Source organism: Scardinius erythrophthalmus (assembly GCF_964197995.2).
Source record: "Scardinius erythrophthalmus genome assembly, chromosome: 13".
In the NCBI taxonomy this organism is placed as follows: domain Eukaryota; kingdom Metazoa; phylum Chordata; class Actinopteri; order Cypriniformes; family Leuciscidae; genus Scardinius; species Scardinius erythrophthalmus.
The window spans coordinates 20,462,925-20,481,471 of record NC_138233.1 but is presented as its reverse complement, the minus strand read 5'-3'; the positions used below and the strand labels follow the sequence as shown (position 1 = coordinate 20,481,471).

Below are 18,547 nucleotides of genomic sequence, written 5' to 3'. Positions count from 1 at the left end.
CCAAGCCTCCTTTCCTTTCTCGCATTCACAAAATCAAATGTGTAGCGACTAGCGAGGCTCCACGGAAACTGACAACGCTGCTTTTCCTCTCGCTTGTGTGCCGCCGTTCGTTGTCACGGTCTAGGGCGGTTTGGTGTATTAATGGCGCTTGCCTATGGTTTCTCAAAGGAGATAAACAAGAGGAGGGGGAAGCGGGCGAGGATGGATTTCTCGATGGTCAGGGGGAGGCACAATTATTATAAAAATCACACGGAACCCAAGCTACTCCCCACCCCCACCAAGACAGCTAGACGAGATCAGGCGAGGAGGGGGTTGCCCTTTTTACGAGACAAAAATGACACTATAGGTTTTAAGTGAACATGTTAAATCTGTCAAACACACATTATAATAGCAGTAATGCCCTTTCAAATGCAAAAACTAGATTACAGATTACACAAATGACACACATCCCTGTCCACCCGCTTGAGCTCCGTCCGCTCCAGCGAGCGCGGAGAACTGAGGGGATAAGAGGCATTCCACGACCTCATTGCATATTTATACAGGGGTGGGCGTGGCTTCGCGTCTCAGCTCAGCCAATGGCGTAGCAGCGGCGGGGCGAAGGCGTTTCGGTCTGTTCGGAAGAGAAGTTCTCTAACAGCGCGAGCCCAGCACTGCTCAGAAAAGACAGATAGAGAATCAGGCGGCTGCAAAGGGTGGCAGTACGACCCTCTTTTGGGGGGGTCTGATTATAACAAAATATATACACACATATATGCATGCCCAGGGCCGCAAGATAGGTCATATGCCGATTATAGATATTTTAGCAAACATCTAGACGTATATCTATACATTTTAAAATGCCTATTTTACTTTTCCTGATAGACACGTCCGCTTCTATGAATCAGCGCACTTATTTGGGTACGACGTATCTGGACATTGCTAAAGGCGCGGTTGAGATCTTTATGAAGGTAAAGCATAATTTTACCCCGACTTTTTCAGCATACTGTTGTACCTTGTTAAAGTTAAGGATCCCTATGACAGGATCAGTTTGAATGAATCTTTATTGTTTCGTTTTCTTTAACAGCTGCGTGCCCGAGACCCGGCTAGTAGAGGCGACAGGTACATGCTAGTTACATTCGATGATCCACCATACGGCGTAAAGGTAAATAAATACTACTAAATTGTGCTTATATGTGGTTAAAGCGGAGATATTTTCTGACAGTGAGACTCTACTGTCCCTCTGGTTTGTAGCATCGGGTCGGGCGGCCTCCCGGTGACGAAAACGGCTAATTTTTGTTAAAATATCCGCAGACCCGGAGCAGCGCAGCCTCTGAACATGGCGGACATTTTGCTTTTGTGTTGGGAATGCTCTCGAGCGCTGAGATGGAGGCGGAGAGATTTATTATCCACTGTGACGTAGTGCATGACGCGTGCGCGGGCCAACTCGGCCCGGATTGGACAAGCATCCGTGCCCTCCTCTTGCATTTTGATTGGTCACTGTAGCCTGAACAAATCAACACGATTTGATTTGTGCAACAGCCATCAATAACCAAACGAGGCAGGAGATGCTTTGCAGTTTTACATTGCTTGCTCTTGACGAGAGAGATAAGCTTGTAAGTTGCCCTTGATAACAAGCATAAACTTCCTTCCCTCTCCATTCGCAAGTACATTCACCTCCTTCCCATTCATATTTCAAATTACCAAACACCAAAAAGCCAGAAAGGTGATTAAGTATGCTGTCCTGTTACATTTGGTCACTGAAACTTTAAAGTTGAACATCAGATATTCTTATTCAAGCATGATTGCTAATTGCTCACTTTAAGTCATCATTTTCAGATAAGGCATTAGTGACTTGAACTTGCATCACATATGAGACCATTTTGCACAACAGATGGCAAGCATGTCATCTAGAATACTAACAACTAGGAAATAAATGCTTCCTGTGGAAATACAAACAATTGCTACTAGTACAATACGCCTAATACTGACACAAAACAACCTAGTGCAGAGAATAGGAGGCATTAGGCATTAGGAGGCATAGTTTCCATATGTAGGGGACGTTGATTCCTCCATGTGAGGGTATGGACAGCTAAGGTAATGGATGGTCTACAAGTTGTTGGTGTGGTGAATGGTCAGGCATCTGCGTTAATTGTACGCAAACAAATCTCTTTTTTCAGGATACTAACTAAATGTCATGGTCACCATGAGCAGGATACCTTGTATTCATACTTGCTTAGTGAATTACTTGATCATTCTAAGACACAAGGGCATGACTAGACTTGCATGTATAACATTCAGGGGCGTCATGCACCTAATTTTTTGAGAGGGCAACAGTGACAGTTCTGGCACTAATTCCTAAGACTGTGAGTCATGATAGTCTAGTGGTGTGATTTTGTAGTACACAAGGGGCCAGGTTCAAATCCTTATATAATAAAAATTTTCATAATGAGCTCAGCAAATGTGCAACTGAACTCCACTGATTTTCATGTGGAAAACAGCAGTACTGACCAGTTTGGGTTTCAAAATTATGATTATTATTAAATGATAATTATTATTTATGTATATAAAAAAACTTTGGTTACACTTTATTTTAAGATGTCTTTGTTACACTGTAATTATGCATTTAAGTACTGAGTAATATTAAGTAACTACATGTACTTTTGGGATTCCTAACCCTATAGTAAGTAGGATTACTAGGATTAGGGTTTACTTTGATTTAGGGTTAGTTGCATGTAATTATCCATAATTTATAGTTATTAATACAGTAACTACGTGTAACATATGTAACAGTGACACTGTAAAATAAAGTGTTACCAAAACTTTATAATACAACTATTATTATGTAAAAGTTCTCACGGTATAATTACTGCAATGACCTAGTTATATACTTTGGATTTATGAACCAAAGCGAGAACATGCATTATTAATGCATTTGCTGTCACATTTCCAGAATATTAAGAACATTATAAGTCCTGCATTGATTCAGTCTTCCACGGATTCTGTATCTAATAGAAACAAATGATTTTAAACCATTTGGTGAATTAGAGGCCATTCTCTGTAGTCCTTCAGAGAAACACACCACACCTGTGACAAAGATTCTCTAACATGCACTTCAGAGTTCAACCATTTCGCATAAGTTATTTTCATAAAAGCTGACATTTAGGCTAAATGTATTGGCTATTTAATACATGTCTCATTAAATGCTAAAACTCTTCGGTTGTTATAGCAAATGCATATTTTGTCAACAAAATACAAAAAAACACCAGCAAGTAAAAACTCCTTGGTTCTGCAAAATTCACCAAAATGCGACATAGAGTGCATAGTGTTTACCAGCGTGCTCAAAACCCACACACCCGTCAAAACCAGTCCAATAAGCAAAGAAACATCAACAACTCCTTAATAATTTTTCAGACCTTTCTCACCCCCACATTCAGCCATCATCTGTTTATAGACTGCTGTGCCAGTTCTCTTTTATTGGATATGGGAATTGTGGTTATAGTCACTTTGCCCAGCCTAATTTCAAAGTATCGTCCACTCTTTCTCCCAGCCTGTACTTGAATCGAGGTCTGCACTTTCTGACATGTACATGTGACATGGTGCTGTCTGAGTTCCTGTCTTCTTTGTTTGTGGTTTGACATTGACAATGAAAGTAGCTTTGCGCTTTAGCAGTTCATTAGTATGGACTATCTGGCAAGTAGCCAGTCACTCTCTTGGGGGGTTTTCTTACTCCACTGCTTGTCATGCAGTCTTCCCACCCTGTTTCAGTTTATCCAAGATAATCTGAGGCTGTCTTCCAAGTGACACTTAACTCTTTAACTAAAGTACTACATTTCCTGCTTATAGCCAGTCCAAGTGACACTACTTAACTCTTTAACTAAAGTACTACATTTCCTGCTTATAGCCAGGTAATATGCACTAATGATTCTTAGTAGATGACATGGCATGTTTTAGCTGCTTTGTTGTTGAGAATGTGAATGTGCATTGTTATCTTACTATGTCTTTGTTTGAGATGCTAAAGTGTTATGAGATGTTATAACCACCCTCTTACATAAGCTATTAGCCCTCTCTAAACTATTCGTCGCCAGCATGTTCCTCCTGTTTAAAAAAATACTTCTCAGCCAAGCAGTGCCTCTTCAGAATTAGCGTCCAGGCTTACCCAGTTCTCGACAAGAATACACTGGGCAAATACCAGCCTAGCAAGAATCTGGCCTCTGTGTCTGACAGAGTGCCTTTTTTTATTTCCTGTCAATTATTCATGAGATTTTCAGCAGCTAAACAGTGAAGAGCTCCAGTGAGCCTCCAGTCCTCACAAAGCTCTCTTTTCCTGTTTGTGTGCCTCTCTTGTTGTCTGAGCCCTGGCCAAGCAGAACATTATTCTTAGCCTTGCCTATTTTCTGAAGTTGACAAAGTTTTTGCCCTTTGCAATTTTCTTAATCAGTTGTTCCTTTGGGAGGTTGAAGGTTGAAGAATGAAATTAATTTGTTTTGTTGGAAACTTTGTGTTGTTTCTGTCTTTGGTTAATGGAGGAAAACTGCATTTGTGGTTTACTTCACGAGGCCCTGGTAAACATGTTATTTTTGCTTAAAACAAACTATGTAAACACCGCCATATTAAAGGGATAGTTCACCCAAAAATGAAAATCCTGTTATTAATTACTCACCCTCATGTCGTTTCAAACCCGTAAGACATTCGTTCATCTTCAGAACACAAATGAAGATCTTTTTAATAAAATCTGAGCGCTTTCTCTCCATTGATAGCATACGCAACTACCAATTTCAAGCCCCCCAGAAAGATAGTAAAGACATTATTAAAGTAATCCGTGTGACTCCGGTGGTTAAAACTCAATTTTATGAAGTGACTTGAGTCTTTGTTTGCACTAAAAAACATGACTTACCACTTTATTTACAAAATATTAACCTCCAACGCACGTTCACACAACAACGTCTGCTCTCGCGTCAACACAACACGCATGCGTCGTGGTGCTCTTGTGAATGCGTGTTGGAGATTAATGTATTTTATTTGGAGATTAATTAAAGTGGTAAATCATGTTTTTTTGCGCAAACAAAGACTTGCGTCGCTTCATAAATTTGAGTAGCCTAATTAATGACATATTTTTATTTTTGGTTGAACTATCCCTTTTCAGTTTGGTTTACCCTAGTTTACCCAAAAATGAAAATTTTGCCATCTTTTACTCATCTGTAGTAAACCTATAAGACGTTTGTTCATCTTCTAAACAAAAATGAAAAGATTATATGTTTTTAAAAGCCTAAATTAAATCTTGAGTTAAACTGCTTGATTTATATGGATTACAATGTCTTTTTGTACTTTTTAATTTGTGAAAGTTTTGGTTGTGTGAACTTGCATGGACAAAAATGATGAGAGAATTTAAAAAATATCTTCATTTGTGTTCTGAAGATAAACAAAAGTCTTATAGGTTTGGAGCGACAAGATGGTGAGTAATTGATGAAGAAATTTTAGTTTTTAGGTGAACTATCCTTTTAAGACAAAGTGTATTTGGACATTTGTGGATCATGTTCATAGTTTATGTGAGCTACACCTGTGTTTCCTCTGATAGGACGCCTGTGTAAACTTCAGCGGAATTGACTTAATGCATCCACTAAAATGACCCAGTTGGTTAAAAGTAAATGCAAAAATGAGTACAAAGAAAATCTTTAGCATCATTTGTTTGCAGATCCCACTTGATTTTTGAAAATCTTTAATGCAATGAAATTCATACATTTGAAGTGTCTTAAATTTCCAAATAACTTGCATTGTACACTTACATACATAATACATACATCAAATATTGTCTTTGAGTCCGGTGGCCTTATCATTCTGCCATGTTTATCCTGTAGACTGCCTCATGCTTTATCTTGCTCTGAATCTTGTGAAGTGGGAGTGGTTGTAGTCCTTTCTTCATGACAGATAGGCAGGCTAAATGTTTCTTCGGAAATCCACAATGTTGCTCCTCCTCCTTAAACCTCATTCACAACAGATACTGGAACTGAACATATAATTAAGCATTTCTTTGCTTTGGGTCACTACATGTCGATGATAAAAGATCAATAAAAATGTTGTCCCAGGTTCAAAAAATTCAAAATGGAGATCTATTTGAGGTTGTCATGAGCATGATGGTGCCTCTGATCAGTGCTTTGGCTGGTTAACCAGCTCTCATTCCATTAGAGTGACAATTTTAGTTCCTGCCTCGCCTTTATCATCACACATGACAAGCACCACCCTTCAGACCGCAGACGTGTCCCTCCTGCAAAACTGGGTGGATGTGTGTAACCGAGCTCAATGGTTATCCTCGATCAGTTCAACCTTTAGGCAGTAGAAGAGATTAAAACCTGGGACAAGGCAACCTGATCCTGGAATAATACTCAGGCCATGAGGGCAGTCGCTTAACCCGTGTGAATCCACCCCAGGTCGTCACGTGCCCTTTCTGTTGTGATGATTCCTCCTCAGATCACAAGAGCTGTATTTATATTATTGCCGGTTTCCTCAGAACATGAGCCTAACAAGAAATACGTCCTTATCTGTCAGTTTATGTAAAACTGCTCATTTGTCTTGCCACCTGTCCTGCTTTTGGAGAGGAAAGACAGTGCCAGGTTTGTTTTATGGTATGCTAATTCTGAAAGCGGAAAAAAGAAAATGCTTTATATGCTGTCTTTAACTGAACAACAGCTTAATGTTTATCTAATATTATCACCCTCTCCATTCTGCTCTGGAGGGACATATATGGGCAATCGCACAAAACTTCTCAATATGATACCTGGGCCATATTTCACCTCAAAATCAAAATAAGAATTTATATTTTTGCCTAAAGCAGATTTGGGACAACTGAGGTGTCTTTTTGTGACATAATATTTTATGAAAATAAGCACATTTTCCTCCTAAAAGTATTTATACATTATGAAAGTATTTGTTGTACTGCCTTTATTTATGCATATGTATGTACATTATTACAGTAATAAAAATCTATTGAGAATCACAATTATCAAAAGCAAAACATCTGATATATTGAAATAATGAGAAATTTTGGGGAAAGTGTGCTTAACTGACAAAAATGGTGTCAATGTAAAAAAAAAAAAAAAAAAAACTTAAATTCTTCCTAATTTTATTTAAATAAAACATAGCTAATTTTACTATATTTTCCCCCTATTAGTTGTGGGTTGAATATGATCTGTTATAATATATTATTTAAATTGTAAAGTATTTCTACTTTATATATTATATTTGTATTATATTTGATGTGCTGCCTTCAGTTAATTTTTATTAAAATAAAAAATACTGCATTACAGTAATAAAAATGACAAAGAGTATCACCACTGAAAATAAACGAAAATCCCAAATATAAAAATGAAACATCTGGTACATACCGGTAATTCTTTATATAAAATATACTTGCTATTTTTTCTTTCCTTTTAATTTTGGGATGAAATGTGGTCTGGATATGCTTCCGTGAGATTTACTCATATGTGGATTATATTGTTTGTTCTTTCCTCCGTTGGATCACCGTCAGGTTTTCACTCTTTAAAGAAGGGTTTGAGTTTACATTTCCTCTGTTAAAGCTATAATTAGGGTATTATCCTTTTTTCCTGGCTTATTCAGTGTTCACATTCCTTATTCTCTCCCATCTCCTTCTGCCTTCCTGGGTAAGCGTGTGATTAAAGGAGAGTCTGATTGCAGTCACACTTCTTCAGAGCCAATAAATTGTTAATGCAGAAGGAAAGAAAGACGGATGGGGAAAAAAATAGAATTACTCTGTTGCTTGAATTATTGAGTGCCAGTTAGAAGAGCTACTGCTTGAATGGTTTCTTTTTTTGTTCCATACATGGATAGAGACATACACTGTCCAGCCCCTGACAAACCTCTGCCTGCTTTGTTCTTTAATGCTTCCCAATGAACATAAATCTACACACACACACACACATACACGCACACATCTGAAGCTCAACCACCTCGGGATCTGACCTGTTAAGTCTTCTCTCACTTGTGGGGATTTACAATGTATACAGGTTTATGTAATGTGTTGATTTATTCACACTGAGTAAATTTATGTGCAGCAGGAATCATTTTGTAAAAGCAGATTTAGTGAACTATTCACCTCGGTTCTTTTCTCAGCATCTGAACTCATTATATTGTTGTTGTTGTTTTGGTTTTGGGTGAACAGTAAAGTAATGACAGTTCTTCTACTGGGAGGGGTAATGTGGGTCAGGGACAGACACAGTAATGTCTTTTAAAGATATAAAACAAGTCAAGCCTTATGTAGTGGACCTTTGTGGCTTCTCTTCTACATGCACACATGTACAAGTACAAGAGGACACAAACATACTTGCTCATTCAAATACTCTGCAAAGCTTGTCATGTGGACTTTTTGGGTCTTGAGTGTCTGACTGTATTTCCACCCTTCTTTGGCGTCTCTCTCAGCTGACGTTTAGGTAGTGTAGTTGTGCTTGGCTGATCATGGCTATAATAGTAAAGTGTTTAATTTCGCTATAGGCGAAAGAGTGAGAAAAGCTACCAGTGATTGACAGATACTTGGATGGAAACTTCTGTTTAGTGTGTAATAGTTTGATTATGTTTTTAATAATCCATACAGAGGCCTAAAAGGTATTTGGACACTTAAGGAGAGTTAAAAATATATGAATGTACTGTAGATTAACAATACTAAGTGGCATTTGCAAATAAATGATGCTAGAGCTTTTTTTTCTTTTTTAGTTTGTCACATTACTATGAACATGTTCCAGTAACTTTTCGCAACTTGAAAAAGAGTCCAAATACTGTTTGGTCTTGATTTAAAACTGCAGATCTATATTTATATTCTTATATTCTCAATCATTGAAAACCTTGCAAGCTTCTGTTTGTGATATGTCTGTGCTTGTTCTACCTGGTTTGATATTTTGTTACTTTTAAGTGTGACTTAAGTGTCCAAATACACTACAGTTCAAACTTTTGGGGTTATTAAGATTAAAAAAAGAGAGAGAAAAAAAGAAGTTAATGCTTTTATTCAGCAAGGATGCATTAAATTAATCAGAAGTGACAGTAAATATGTTTATAATGTTACAAAAGATTTTTATTTCAAATAAATGCTGTTCTTTTGAACTTTATATTCATCAAAGAATCCTTAACTATTAAGCAGCACGACTGTTTCCAATACTGATAATAATAAGAAATGTTTCTCGAGCATGAGAATGATTTCTGAAGGATCATGTGACACTGAGTAATGATGCTGAAAATTCAGCTTTAACATCACAGGAATGAATTACATTTTTTAAATATATTCAAATAGAAAACAGTTATTTTCAATTGTTTTCATTTATTTCAAACCGTTTTACTGTATTATTCATCAAATAAATACAGCCTTGGTGAGCAGAAGAGACTTCTTTCAAAAACATTAGAAAATCTTACTGACCCCAAACTTTTGAACAGTAGTGCACATTTTGGGTTCATTGTATAAAGATGAGTCAGAATGATTGATATTCCCAAGGTTATATGGAACTATTTTTCACATAATGTGTGTGTGTGTGTGTGTGTGTGTGTGTGTGTGTGTCTCTGTATATGGTAGGCGGGTTGGAAAGAGAATCATGCCACATTCATGAGTGAGCTGAAGAACCTGCAGGCATCTGGACTGACTACACTGGGTCACGCTCTCCGCGCTGCCTTCGACCTGCTTAATCTCAACAGACTAGTCTCTGGCATCGACAACTATGGTCAGGTAAAAATGCGATCTTCCTTCAGTATTCAGAAGGCCAAAACAATCTTTATTCAGTGAAGAACAAATTACTCCTGGGCATTCTGCATGCAGCATAATAAGTACTGTCTCCTCACATAACAAGAATACGAACTACCACAGACACTGAGAAGAACACATCCTCACGATATTCAGATCAATCAGTATTTTAAGAAAATGTACCTTTAGTCCCATCCAGCCTTGAATGTTTTGTTACTTCTTGGAAGGGAACAAATACATTATGTAATTTGCAGGCCTCGTTCAGTGTGTCTATCAACATGTTCTTCTCTGGAAAGTAGCTGGAAAGAAGCCATTACACAAAAATAACCATTTCACAGCACATCTAAAGTGTTCCAGAAGGCATGAGAGTGACCCAGCTAACATATGGAAAAATGTTCTGTAGTCCATCGCTTTAAAAGCTTCAAGCAGCACCATCCATTCAGCGAGGCTTTGTAGTGTAGATGCTTTCATCGGCAGTAACAGGGGGGCTCTTTAGCCGGGAGGAGGAATGGATGTAGTAACAAGCAGAGATTACAGAGACAATTTTGTATCACCTCACAGGAGTATCACCTTAATTTAATTTGATTTATGTGTGTTTTTTATACAACATCAAACATGCAATTGGATTATTTGTTATTCAGAATATTCAGATACTTTATAGGCACACATTAAGGCCATGCTGGATTAGCTAAAACAGAAGACATGCATTTTGAGAGGTAACCCTCCAGGCAGTGTGCTAATCTACATGCTGAGTCTGTACTGCGAGGGTGAGTAACTGAGTGCTGACCCCTGCAGTATGGACATGGAGAATGCATCTTGTATTCACTCACCAACCGTTTACTGTATTAACTACAATTAGCAACATCTGTCAAGTTTTAATGTTAGTACCTCATTTCATTGAACTGTGTTTTAGTATCCAAGTTTTAGGATTTTGTAACATTTTAAACAAAGATAATTTCTGACATGAACTTCCTGTTGAAAGGCCATTTTTTTGTTAATTGTTTTACTTACACCACTGTTACACAGAAGGATAATTTTATTTATTTATCATGGATGCATTAAATTGAGCAAAAGTGACAGTAAAGACATTATAATGTTACAAACAATTTTGGTAACGCTTTACAATGAGGTCTTAGTTAATGCATGAACTAACAATGAACAATACATTTTACAGCATTCATTAACCTTTGTCAGTGTTAGTTAATAAAAAATGTTGTTGTTAATGTTAGTGCATGAACTAATATTAACAGATACATCTTTTGATCTTAAATTCTTTTAGTAAATGTTGAGATAAAGTATTACTGGAGACCAAAATATTACTGATGATCCCTACAGCCATATATAAGACAAGCAGTTTGGTAAATGGATGGAAGGAAAGATCAGATTTTTGGACCACACTGCTTATTATGAGATTTTAGCATTTTCTAGAAGATCACAGAAATAAGAACCCTAAAAATCTCTTTTTATTTGCGTTTTGGATTTTTTAAGAAATGATGTCCACTCTTCTAGGGTCGGAACCCGTTCTTTCTGGAGCCATCGGTCATTATTACGATTACAGATGGTAACAAACTGACGCACAGCTCTGGGGTGGCTGAGGAGGTGAGGGACAAATATTCTTAACCAGTTTTTGACTTGCTTGTCCATTTATATCATGTATAATGTTAAGTTTTGCAGGCAGTGTGTCATTCTCATAAACCCTGATGTCATCTCACTTCTCGTTTTATCTTCCTCCTTTAGCTACATCTGCCTCTGAATTCCCCGCTGCCGGGTAGTGAGCTGACAAAGGAGCCGTTCCGCTGGGACCAGCGACTCTTCGCCCTGGTCCTGCGGCTGCCAGGAATGGCCGTGCCCGACGGCGAGCAGCTAGGCAGTGTGCCCACTGATGAGTCTGCTATCACCCAGATGTGTGAGGTCACGGGAGGTACATTCATCGGCTTAACAATCTTACGTTTCAGTGCCAAACAGTTTTAGAATTTAAACGTGTATATTTAAACCCAGGTCTGATGAGAAAATACAGGTTAAAATATGTATCTGATCAACCATTAAGTTCGATTTATGAGGCCTGGATTCCACGAAAGTGCTTTAAATGGTCCTTTAGACACCCTATTTAAAGGGGCTTCTGCCCCTCTCAGCCCCTGTAAAACTCTGCAATTAATCTGTCAGCCCCCTTACAAGTCTGTTATTATGTGATTTCTCTTCAATGCAGCGCTCAGATACAAGCATTCCTTCTCCATCTCACAAGTGAACACCCTTTGTTCCAGTGAAGACATGAAATAAAGTGCAATTTTGATTGCTTAATTCAAAACTAATTGTCTGTCTTTTCAGAAAATGTAGCAGCTTGTGATTTTTTTCCCCAACCTATGCACTGAAGTTCCATAAGCACAGGGTTATTTCAGTTGATTTAGTAGATTTTGCTTGTTTATCTCTTTTTCTCACCCACTCTCTATAAGGCCGCTCTTACTGTGTGAAGACGCAAAGGATGCTGAACCAGTGTCTTGAGTCTCTCGTCCAAAAGGTTTGGAGTGGAGTTGTAATACACTTTGAGAAGAGTGGTCCAGATCCACCTTTGATAGGTGAAGGTCAGTGCTGATAATGTGATTCCATGTTAGTTTTGTGCTTATTGGGAAAATAATTAAAGGAATAGTTCACCAAAAAATTCTAATTCTGTCATCATTTACTCACCCTCATGTCGTTCCAAACCCATGAGATTTTCATTCATCTTTGGAACACAAATGAAGATTTTTTAGTCAAATTTAGTCCTCACGATTTAGTCTATATTTTCTGAAGAGACACGATCGCTTTATATGATGAACAGATTTAATTTGAACATTTATTCACAGATAAACCTTCATCAACTCACACATCAGTTGTAGTAAATGGAAGCTCAAGCATGTTCGCTTGATGCGCGAGAACCAACGAGGTTCATTCTCGTGTTACGCAGCACGTTTGAGCTTCCAGGAGACCAATGAGGTTCATTCTCGTTACACAGCACGTTTGAGCTTCCGCAAGAGGTTTGTTCTTGCAAGCAGCAAGTTTGGTGGAGCTTCTGTTTATGTTCACTGATCAATGTTTATATGTGTATAAAATCCTAAATTAAATCTGTTCATCATATAAAGCGATCGAGTCTTTGCAGAAAATTCGGAGTAAACCACTTAGTAAACCACTCAGTTCATATGGATTAGTTTTACAATCTTTATGAACTTCTTGAAGCGTCAAAGTGGTAGTTGCTTAGACTGTCAATGGAGGGACAAAAAGCTCTAAGATTTCATTAAAAAGATCTTCATTTGTGTTCCGAAGATGAATGAAAGTCTTACTGGTTCATTTTTGGGTAGACAATGATCGTCTTCTCTTTGTACAGATGGTCTTGTGGATCCAGCTCGTCCTTCGTCGTCCTTCAGTCCGCAGCCCTGGCACAGCTGCCACAAGCTCATTTACGTCCGGCCCAACCCCAAGACAGGCGTACCTGTGGGTCACTGGCCAATCCCAGAATCCTTCTGGCCTGACCAGAACTCCCCCACTTTGGTAAATTTTATAACCTGCAAAATAAAGTTTATAAGTGCAGAGTCAAGGAATTCGTTTTTATTGTCAACTAAACCTATTAAAAACATTTTTGTTAACTGAAATAAAGCTGAAATATAATTAAATATATTAGGTGAAATATTAATAGATATGTTTGTTGATTTTCAACCAGCTTTGTATTGTTACAATGTGATTGTACAAATAAACAATGTGTACACTTTCTCCATGTTACCTGCACCCAGAAATCCCCATTCACTTGTCAGCAAAAGTCAGCCGAATTGTTGTGAGAATTACAGATCGTACTTCTGCTTTTTTGCATTTCCTCTCATGGACAGTCAGACTGATCCCAGTGCATTATGGGTGTTGAATTTTCCCTACATTTGGCATAAGGGATTTTTTTTGGCCACAGTGCTTTTTCTCCATTTTCTCTTCTCACGTAGCACTTTTTTTTTTAAATAATCTGCCTTTCCACTGCTTAGACAGCCATGTTTCATTAAAAGCAGAGAATCGCCCCTTTAAACTAAATTAAAACAAAAAAATGTTCCCTAGGCAACTGACTGAACTAAGTTTAAGCTGAAGCATAGTAAAATTAAAAAAAAAAAAAAAAAAAAAAAATCACATAAAAAAAATGGAAACTTAAAATATAAAATAAAAGCTAATTCAAAATATGAATAAAAACTATAATAGTATATAAATAACACTCGCCCAGTCTGACTTTCCTCGCATTTTCTGCACTGATTTGGGGGAAAACATAGTAAAATGTGTTAAATCTAGCTGAAAACACTATAAATTTGGCTAAAATATTTAATGAGTGAGCACAGAAGGACTTTCTGCTGAGCTTTGGGACCTGGCAGACAGTCAGCCATTTCTTTTTTCAGTCAGCTTATCTCTGCTTATTAAAATGGAAACGTACTAGGTTTGCAAAAGGAGTTTTGATAGGTGTATAAGCATGGGCTCATCCAAGCCGAGTGGATGAAGCGATTTATTAGCCAAAGGTAATGACCTCGGCAAACTAAAGGTTAGCTTTCATCTTGCTCAAACAGTGCTAATGAATGTGGATGAAGATAAGAGAGCTGAAAGGAGTGGTAACATGAGGAAAGGCTTCACTGTCCTGAGGTTTCCCACCCCCTCACTGTCTATTCTCTCTTAGACAGTACACTGTAGAGACAGCAGCTGGTACCGTGCCAAAGTGCCACAGCTCAGCTCAGCCCGTGGGCACTGTGAGAGACATTGCCAGCAGAATAAGACTGCCGTAGCTCACCAGAGCTTTAGCACTTACTGCTAGCTTAACATGAGGTCATTTCTTTCCTGAAATCTCCGCTGTCATTTCTGCAATATTGTGAATCAGTGGCACAATGTGTTGGGTGCAGTTACTAACACGTTAGCCTCGAAAGATGTCAAATTAAGCGTGATTAAAAGGCTCTTTTTTAATTTTTCATTTTTTCCAAAATGCTTCCTTTGGTTTATTAAGTGTTCAGTCAGGGTGTTGTGAGAGTATCTGCTCAGGGAATGAACGGCTTGTATTGTCATGTGCCTGTAACACATGGGTCATTACCCACTGGTGCTGTAGTTACAGGATGAATTGGCCATCTAACAGAAATTGTGGAGAATGTGTTTCAGAGGATTTCTGTTTAACAGTTGTTTTTTTCTCTTTAGCCTCCTCGATCTTCCCACCCTATGGTGAGGTTTTCATGTGTCGACTGTGAACCGATGGTTATTGAAAAGCTGCCTTTTGACAAGTATGAGCTGGAGCCGTCCCCGCTCACCCAGTACATCTTGGAGAGGAAATCCCCGCACATGTGCTGGCAGGTGGGACACCTTTTCACACAACTATTTAATACTTTTGCATGCAATCTTTCAAAGCCCCCAGACTGCTGTATGGGTCTGAATTCCATGGTGAATAGATATCATCGTGTTAAAAGAGCTTTTCCATATTTACTGGAATGTATAAAGCACAAATTACATGTCAAGTCCTACTTTTAGTAACTGGTTAAGCAGCAGTTTGAATGAGATATTGTTGTGGAGTTTTTGGGATTCAAAAGTTTTGGGTCCGTAAGATTTATTTTTTGTAAAGATATTAATTCCTTTATAAAGCAAGGATGCATTAATTGATCAAATGTGACAGTATTTGTAATGTTACAAAAGAATTCTATTTCAAATGTTTTCAACATTGATGATAATAATAATAAATGTGTTGTGTGCATCAAATCAGAATATTAGAATGATTTCTGAAGGATCATGTAAGACTGAAGACTGGAGTAATGATGCTGAAAATTCAGCTTTGCATCACGGCAATAAATTACATTTTAAAATATATTAAAACAGAAAACTGTTATTTTAAATTGTAATACAATTTCACAACTGTTTGTACTGTATTTGTATATTAAATAAATGCAGTCTTGGTCAGCATAAGAGATTTAAAAACTAATTTTAGACCCCAAACTTTTGAACAGTACATTAATTGTAAGCCAACTTTTGAAGTAATTTTTGTCACTAAACGGTTATGCAATATTTCCTTCCTGATGTCCGTCCATCAATACAGATTGTGTAAGGTTTCTTACAGCAGATGCTTATCTAAAGTGACTTACACTAGAGGAAACTTGATTATAGAGGAGCAAAGAATATTATCAATACCACCGTATGAGAGTAGTCCAAATACAGTGCAGTAGAGTAGAATTAAACCCTAATATAGATGGTTATGAGTTTGAAAGTGCTCACAGAAAAGTTCTCAGCCGTGCAGATTGGGAACATATTTGTAGGAGGTTGCTGATTCACAGGCAGTTCTGAATGCAAACATCAGATGTAGCATTTTATTCATGAGGGACTCGAGTCATATCTAGGGACTAAAATATCATAGAGATTTAGAGGTGGGCTCTTTTGGCCTGCAGCAGTTCTCAACCACCGTTCAAAGCCATAGCAACTGCACTAAAAACACTCAGAACACCTTAGCAAACTGCATAACAACAGATTTTGCTCAGAAAATCTTAAAACAAGTTAATTTGTACAAATCAGATTGTATTTATGTATGTAATTAATTCTGAAATCTTTTTGTTGTTACTGTATTTGCTGTCAAATTATGAACAGTTGAATGGTTGTAATCTTTTTAACATAAAATCACGTCAAAAAGAATTGTGACTTTTATTTTCTATTTGACTAATCAAAATGTTCTTACGGCCCAAAGAACCTGAAAAATAATATGACTCTGACGCTGGGCCATGAGAAGGCATGATTACTTTTGGAGATGGAATAATTGTATACACTTGTTTTGGTTCATTTTGGTCTTCTATGAAATGATGATAAATGGTCTCTCAAGAGCTATTACCTCCTAGACCATTTAGTTTCTTGAAAGAAATTGATGACTGTACTGCGGTAAAATTGAAGTGTTTTTCCATGCTTTATTTTGTTGTACAGACATTCTATAAATATCTTAGTCAATACCTGGAAAGGTTTTTTGTAAGTTCATTCTTTTGATATGTTGTTCCTTCTTGCATCATACATTGATTTAGCCCATCTAAAAAAACAATATAATTTACCATTTGTGTTTGTTCTTTTGCCATGGTTACATGGTAGAGCATAAAAAGAAAACAAGGTATGGTAGATCAATTAGATAGAGCACATCCATTCATAAGCATATTTAGAGGCATTTATAGCACACTAGGCTCTAAGGAACCCTTTTAGCTAATGAGCTGTTGATAAATGGGTTTTGTCTCTGAGAAACAGCTTCATGTGAGAGCTGAGCTCTCAGGAGACACTATACAATGCTAACTCCTCTCCCCGTCACCCAGGTGTTTGTGAACTGCAGCGGCAAACACAGCGATCTAGCACACCCGTTCGGCTACCTAAAGGCCAGCACTACGCTCACCTGTGTCAACCTCTTCGTTATGCCTTACAACTATCCCGTCCTGTTGCCACTCCTCGGTACGTGTGTTTCCTCATTGCCATTTTATTTTTTGCACATTTTCAACCTTATGCTATACATTACCTTATTCATACACTTTTTTTTTCTATAGCACATTTCCTACATAGCAGTGGTGCTTTGTTTAGCCATGATAAAGAGACATAAAAATAAAAGACAATTCTCAATTGTAAAATCATTTAACAAATAAAAAAAGAATAATTAGAAGCATTTAAAAATGTTATTTAACAAACAAATGAAAGTGAATGAATGAAAGAAAAAGAACACAGACACAGACACACACACACACACACACACACACACACACACACACAATACAATTTAACATTTACACTTATAAGTGTCCACTAGGGGTTGCACAGACTAGTCGACTTTAAAGGGATAGTTCACCCAAAAATAAAAATTCTGTCATCACTTATTCACCCTCAAGTCGTTCCAAACCTGGATGAGTTTCTTTCTTCTGTTGAACACAAAATAAGAGATTTTAAAGAATGTTGGTAACCAGACAGTCGACGGTAGCCATTGACTTCCATAGTATTTTTTCCTACTATGGAAGTTAATGGTTACAGTCAACTGTTTGATTGTAACTTAAGTAACTAACTTAAGTAATGCATTCATATACCTGATAAAGAACTGAGGAAAATAAGCTGTTATGTAGGAACAATAGCCTTGTGGGCAGCGCGGTGTCATTTTCCATAGTTGTGCTCAAGGCAACCCCGCGTTCGAGTCTCAGCTCGAGGTTCAGGCTTATTTGTTCATTAATGACGTCATCAGCGACTCTATTTTAATCACATAAATGTCGTTCAACCCCTAGTGTCCACATGTTTCTGTTTTTTGTATGTTTTTTTATGCTTAAATTGTGTAAAATTGTCTCTTTCATTTCCTCCTGAGAATTACATAAAGGAAGCATTTCAGCGCTGGAATGTAATGTGGTGGCTTTCTACAGCAAACTTACCATCTCTTATTCTGCTTACAGATGATTTGTTTAAAGTACACAAGCTTAAACCAAACCTCAAGTGGCGTCAGGCCTTTGAAATGTACCTGAAGTCCATGCCTCCTTACTTTCTCTTGGTAAGATGCTCTTCTTTCCTACTTTAAAAAAAAAACATCCCAATAAAGCACAGAAGTGTCCTGCTTAGAAAAAAAGACACATCCTTTGTGTATATAAATCTATGCAATGTACAATTCATGGGCTGTTAGATGTTCTTAAGGGTCACTTGTAATCTGACCTCTTTCAAGAGTTGTATTTGTTCTGTAGTCTGTTAACAGCTGTAATGAGGTCAAGGATATGTGCTCTGAGTGCAGATTCATGCTGAGTGTGTCCTCATTTTCACTTTCTTTGTATCTGCTTCTCCACTCTTCCTCTCTTTTTTTTTACCAAGTGCAGCCTCTCAAGAAGG

The 18,547-nt window shown here is 37.6% G+C and overlaps 1 protein-coding gene across 2 annotated transcripts in view; it reads left to right on the top strand.

The window, feature by feature from the left end:
- Positions 1-662: 662 nt before the first annotated feature.
- The window catches only part of ints6l (integrator complex subunit 6 like), a 23,057-nt gene continuing 5,172 nt past the window's right edge, over positions 663-18,547 (top strand). Inside the window, exons 1-12 of one of the 2 annotated variants that reach the window (XM_081381968.1) lie at positions 663-776; positions 862-947; positions 1,064-1,141; positions 9,548-9,697; positions 11,222-11,311; positions 11,450-11,633; positions 12,163-12,291; positions 13,071-13,234; positions 14,888-15,040; positions 17,017-17,149; positions 18,124-18,218; positions 18,535-18,547. The exon at positions 18,535-18,547 is cut by the window's right edge and continues 98 nt beyond it. In XM_081381968.1, coding sequence (XP_081238094.1) covers positions 752-776; positions 862-947; positions 1,064-1,141; positions 9,548-9,697; positions 11,222-11,311; positions 11,450-11,633; positions 12,163-12,291; positions 13,071-13,234; positions 14,888-15,040; positions 17,017-17,149; positions 18,124-18,218; positions 18,535-18,547 — 1,300 coding nt within the window. In that variant the 5' untranslated portion in view covers positions 663-751. Of the gene's footprint in view, positions 948-1,063; positions 1,142-9,547; positions 9,698-11,221; positions 11,312-11,449; positions 11,634-12,162; positions 12,292-13,070; positions 13,235-14,887; positions 15,041-17,016; positions 17,150-18,123; positions 18,219-18,534 lie in introns of both variants that reach the window. The other variant, XM_081381967.1, reaches the window with a different exon arrangement.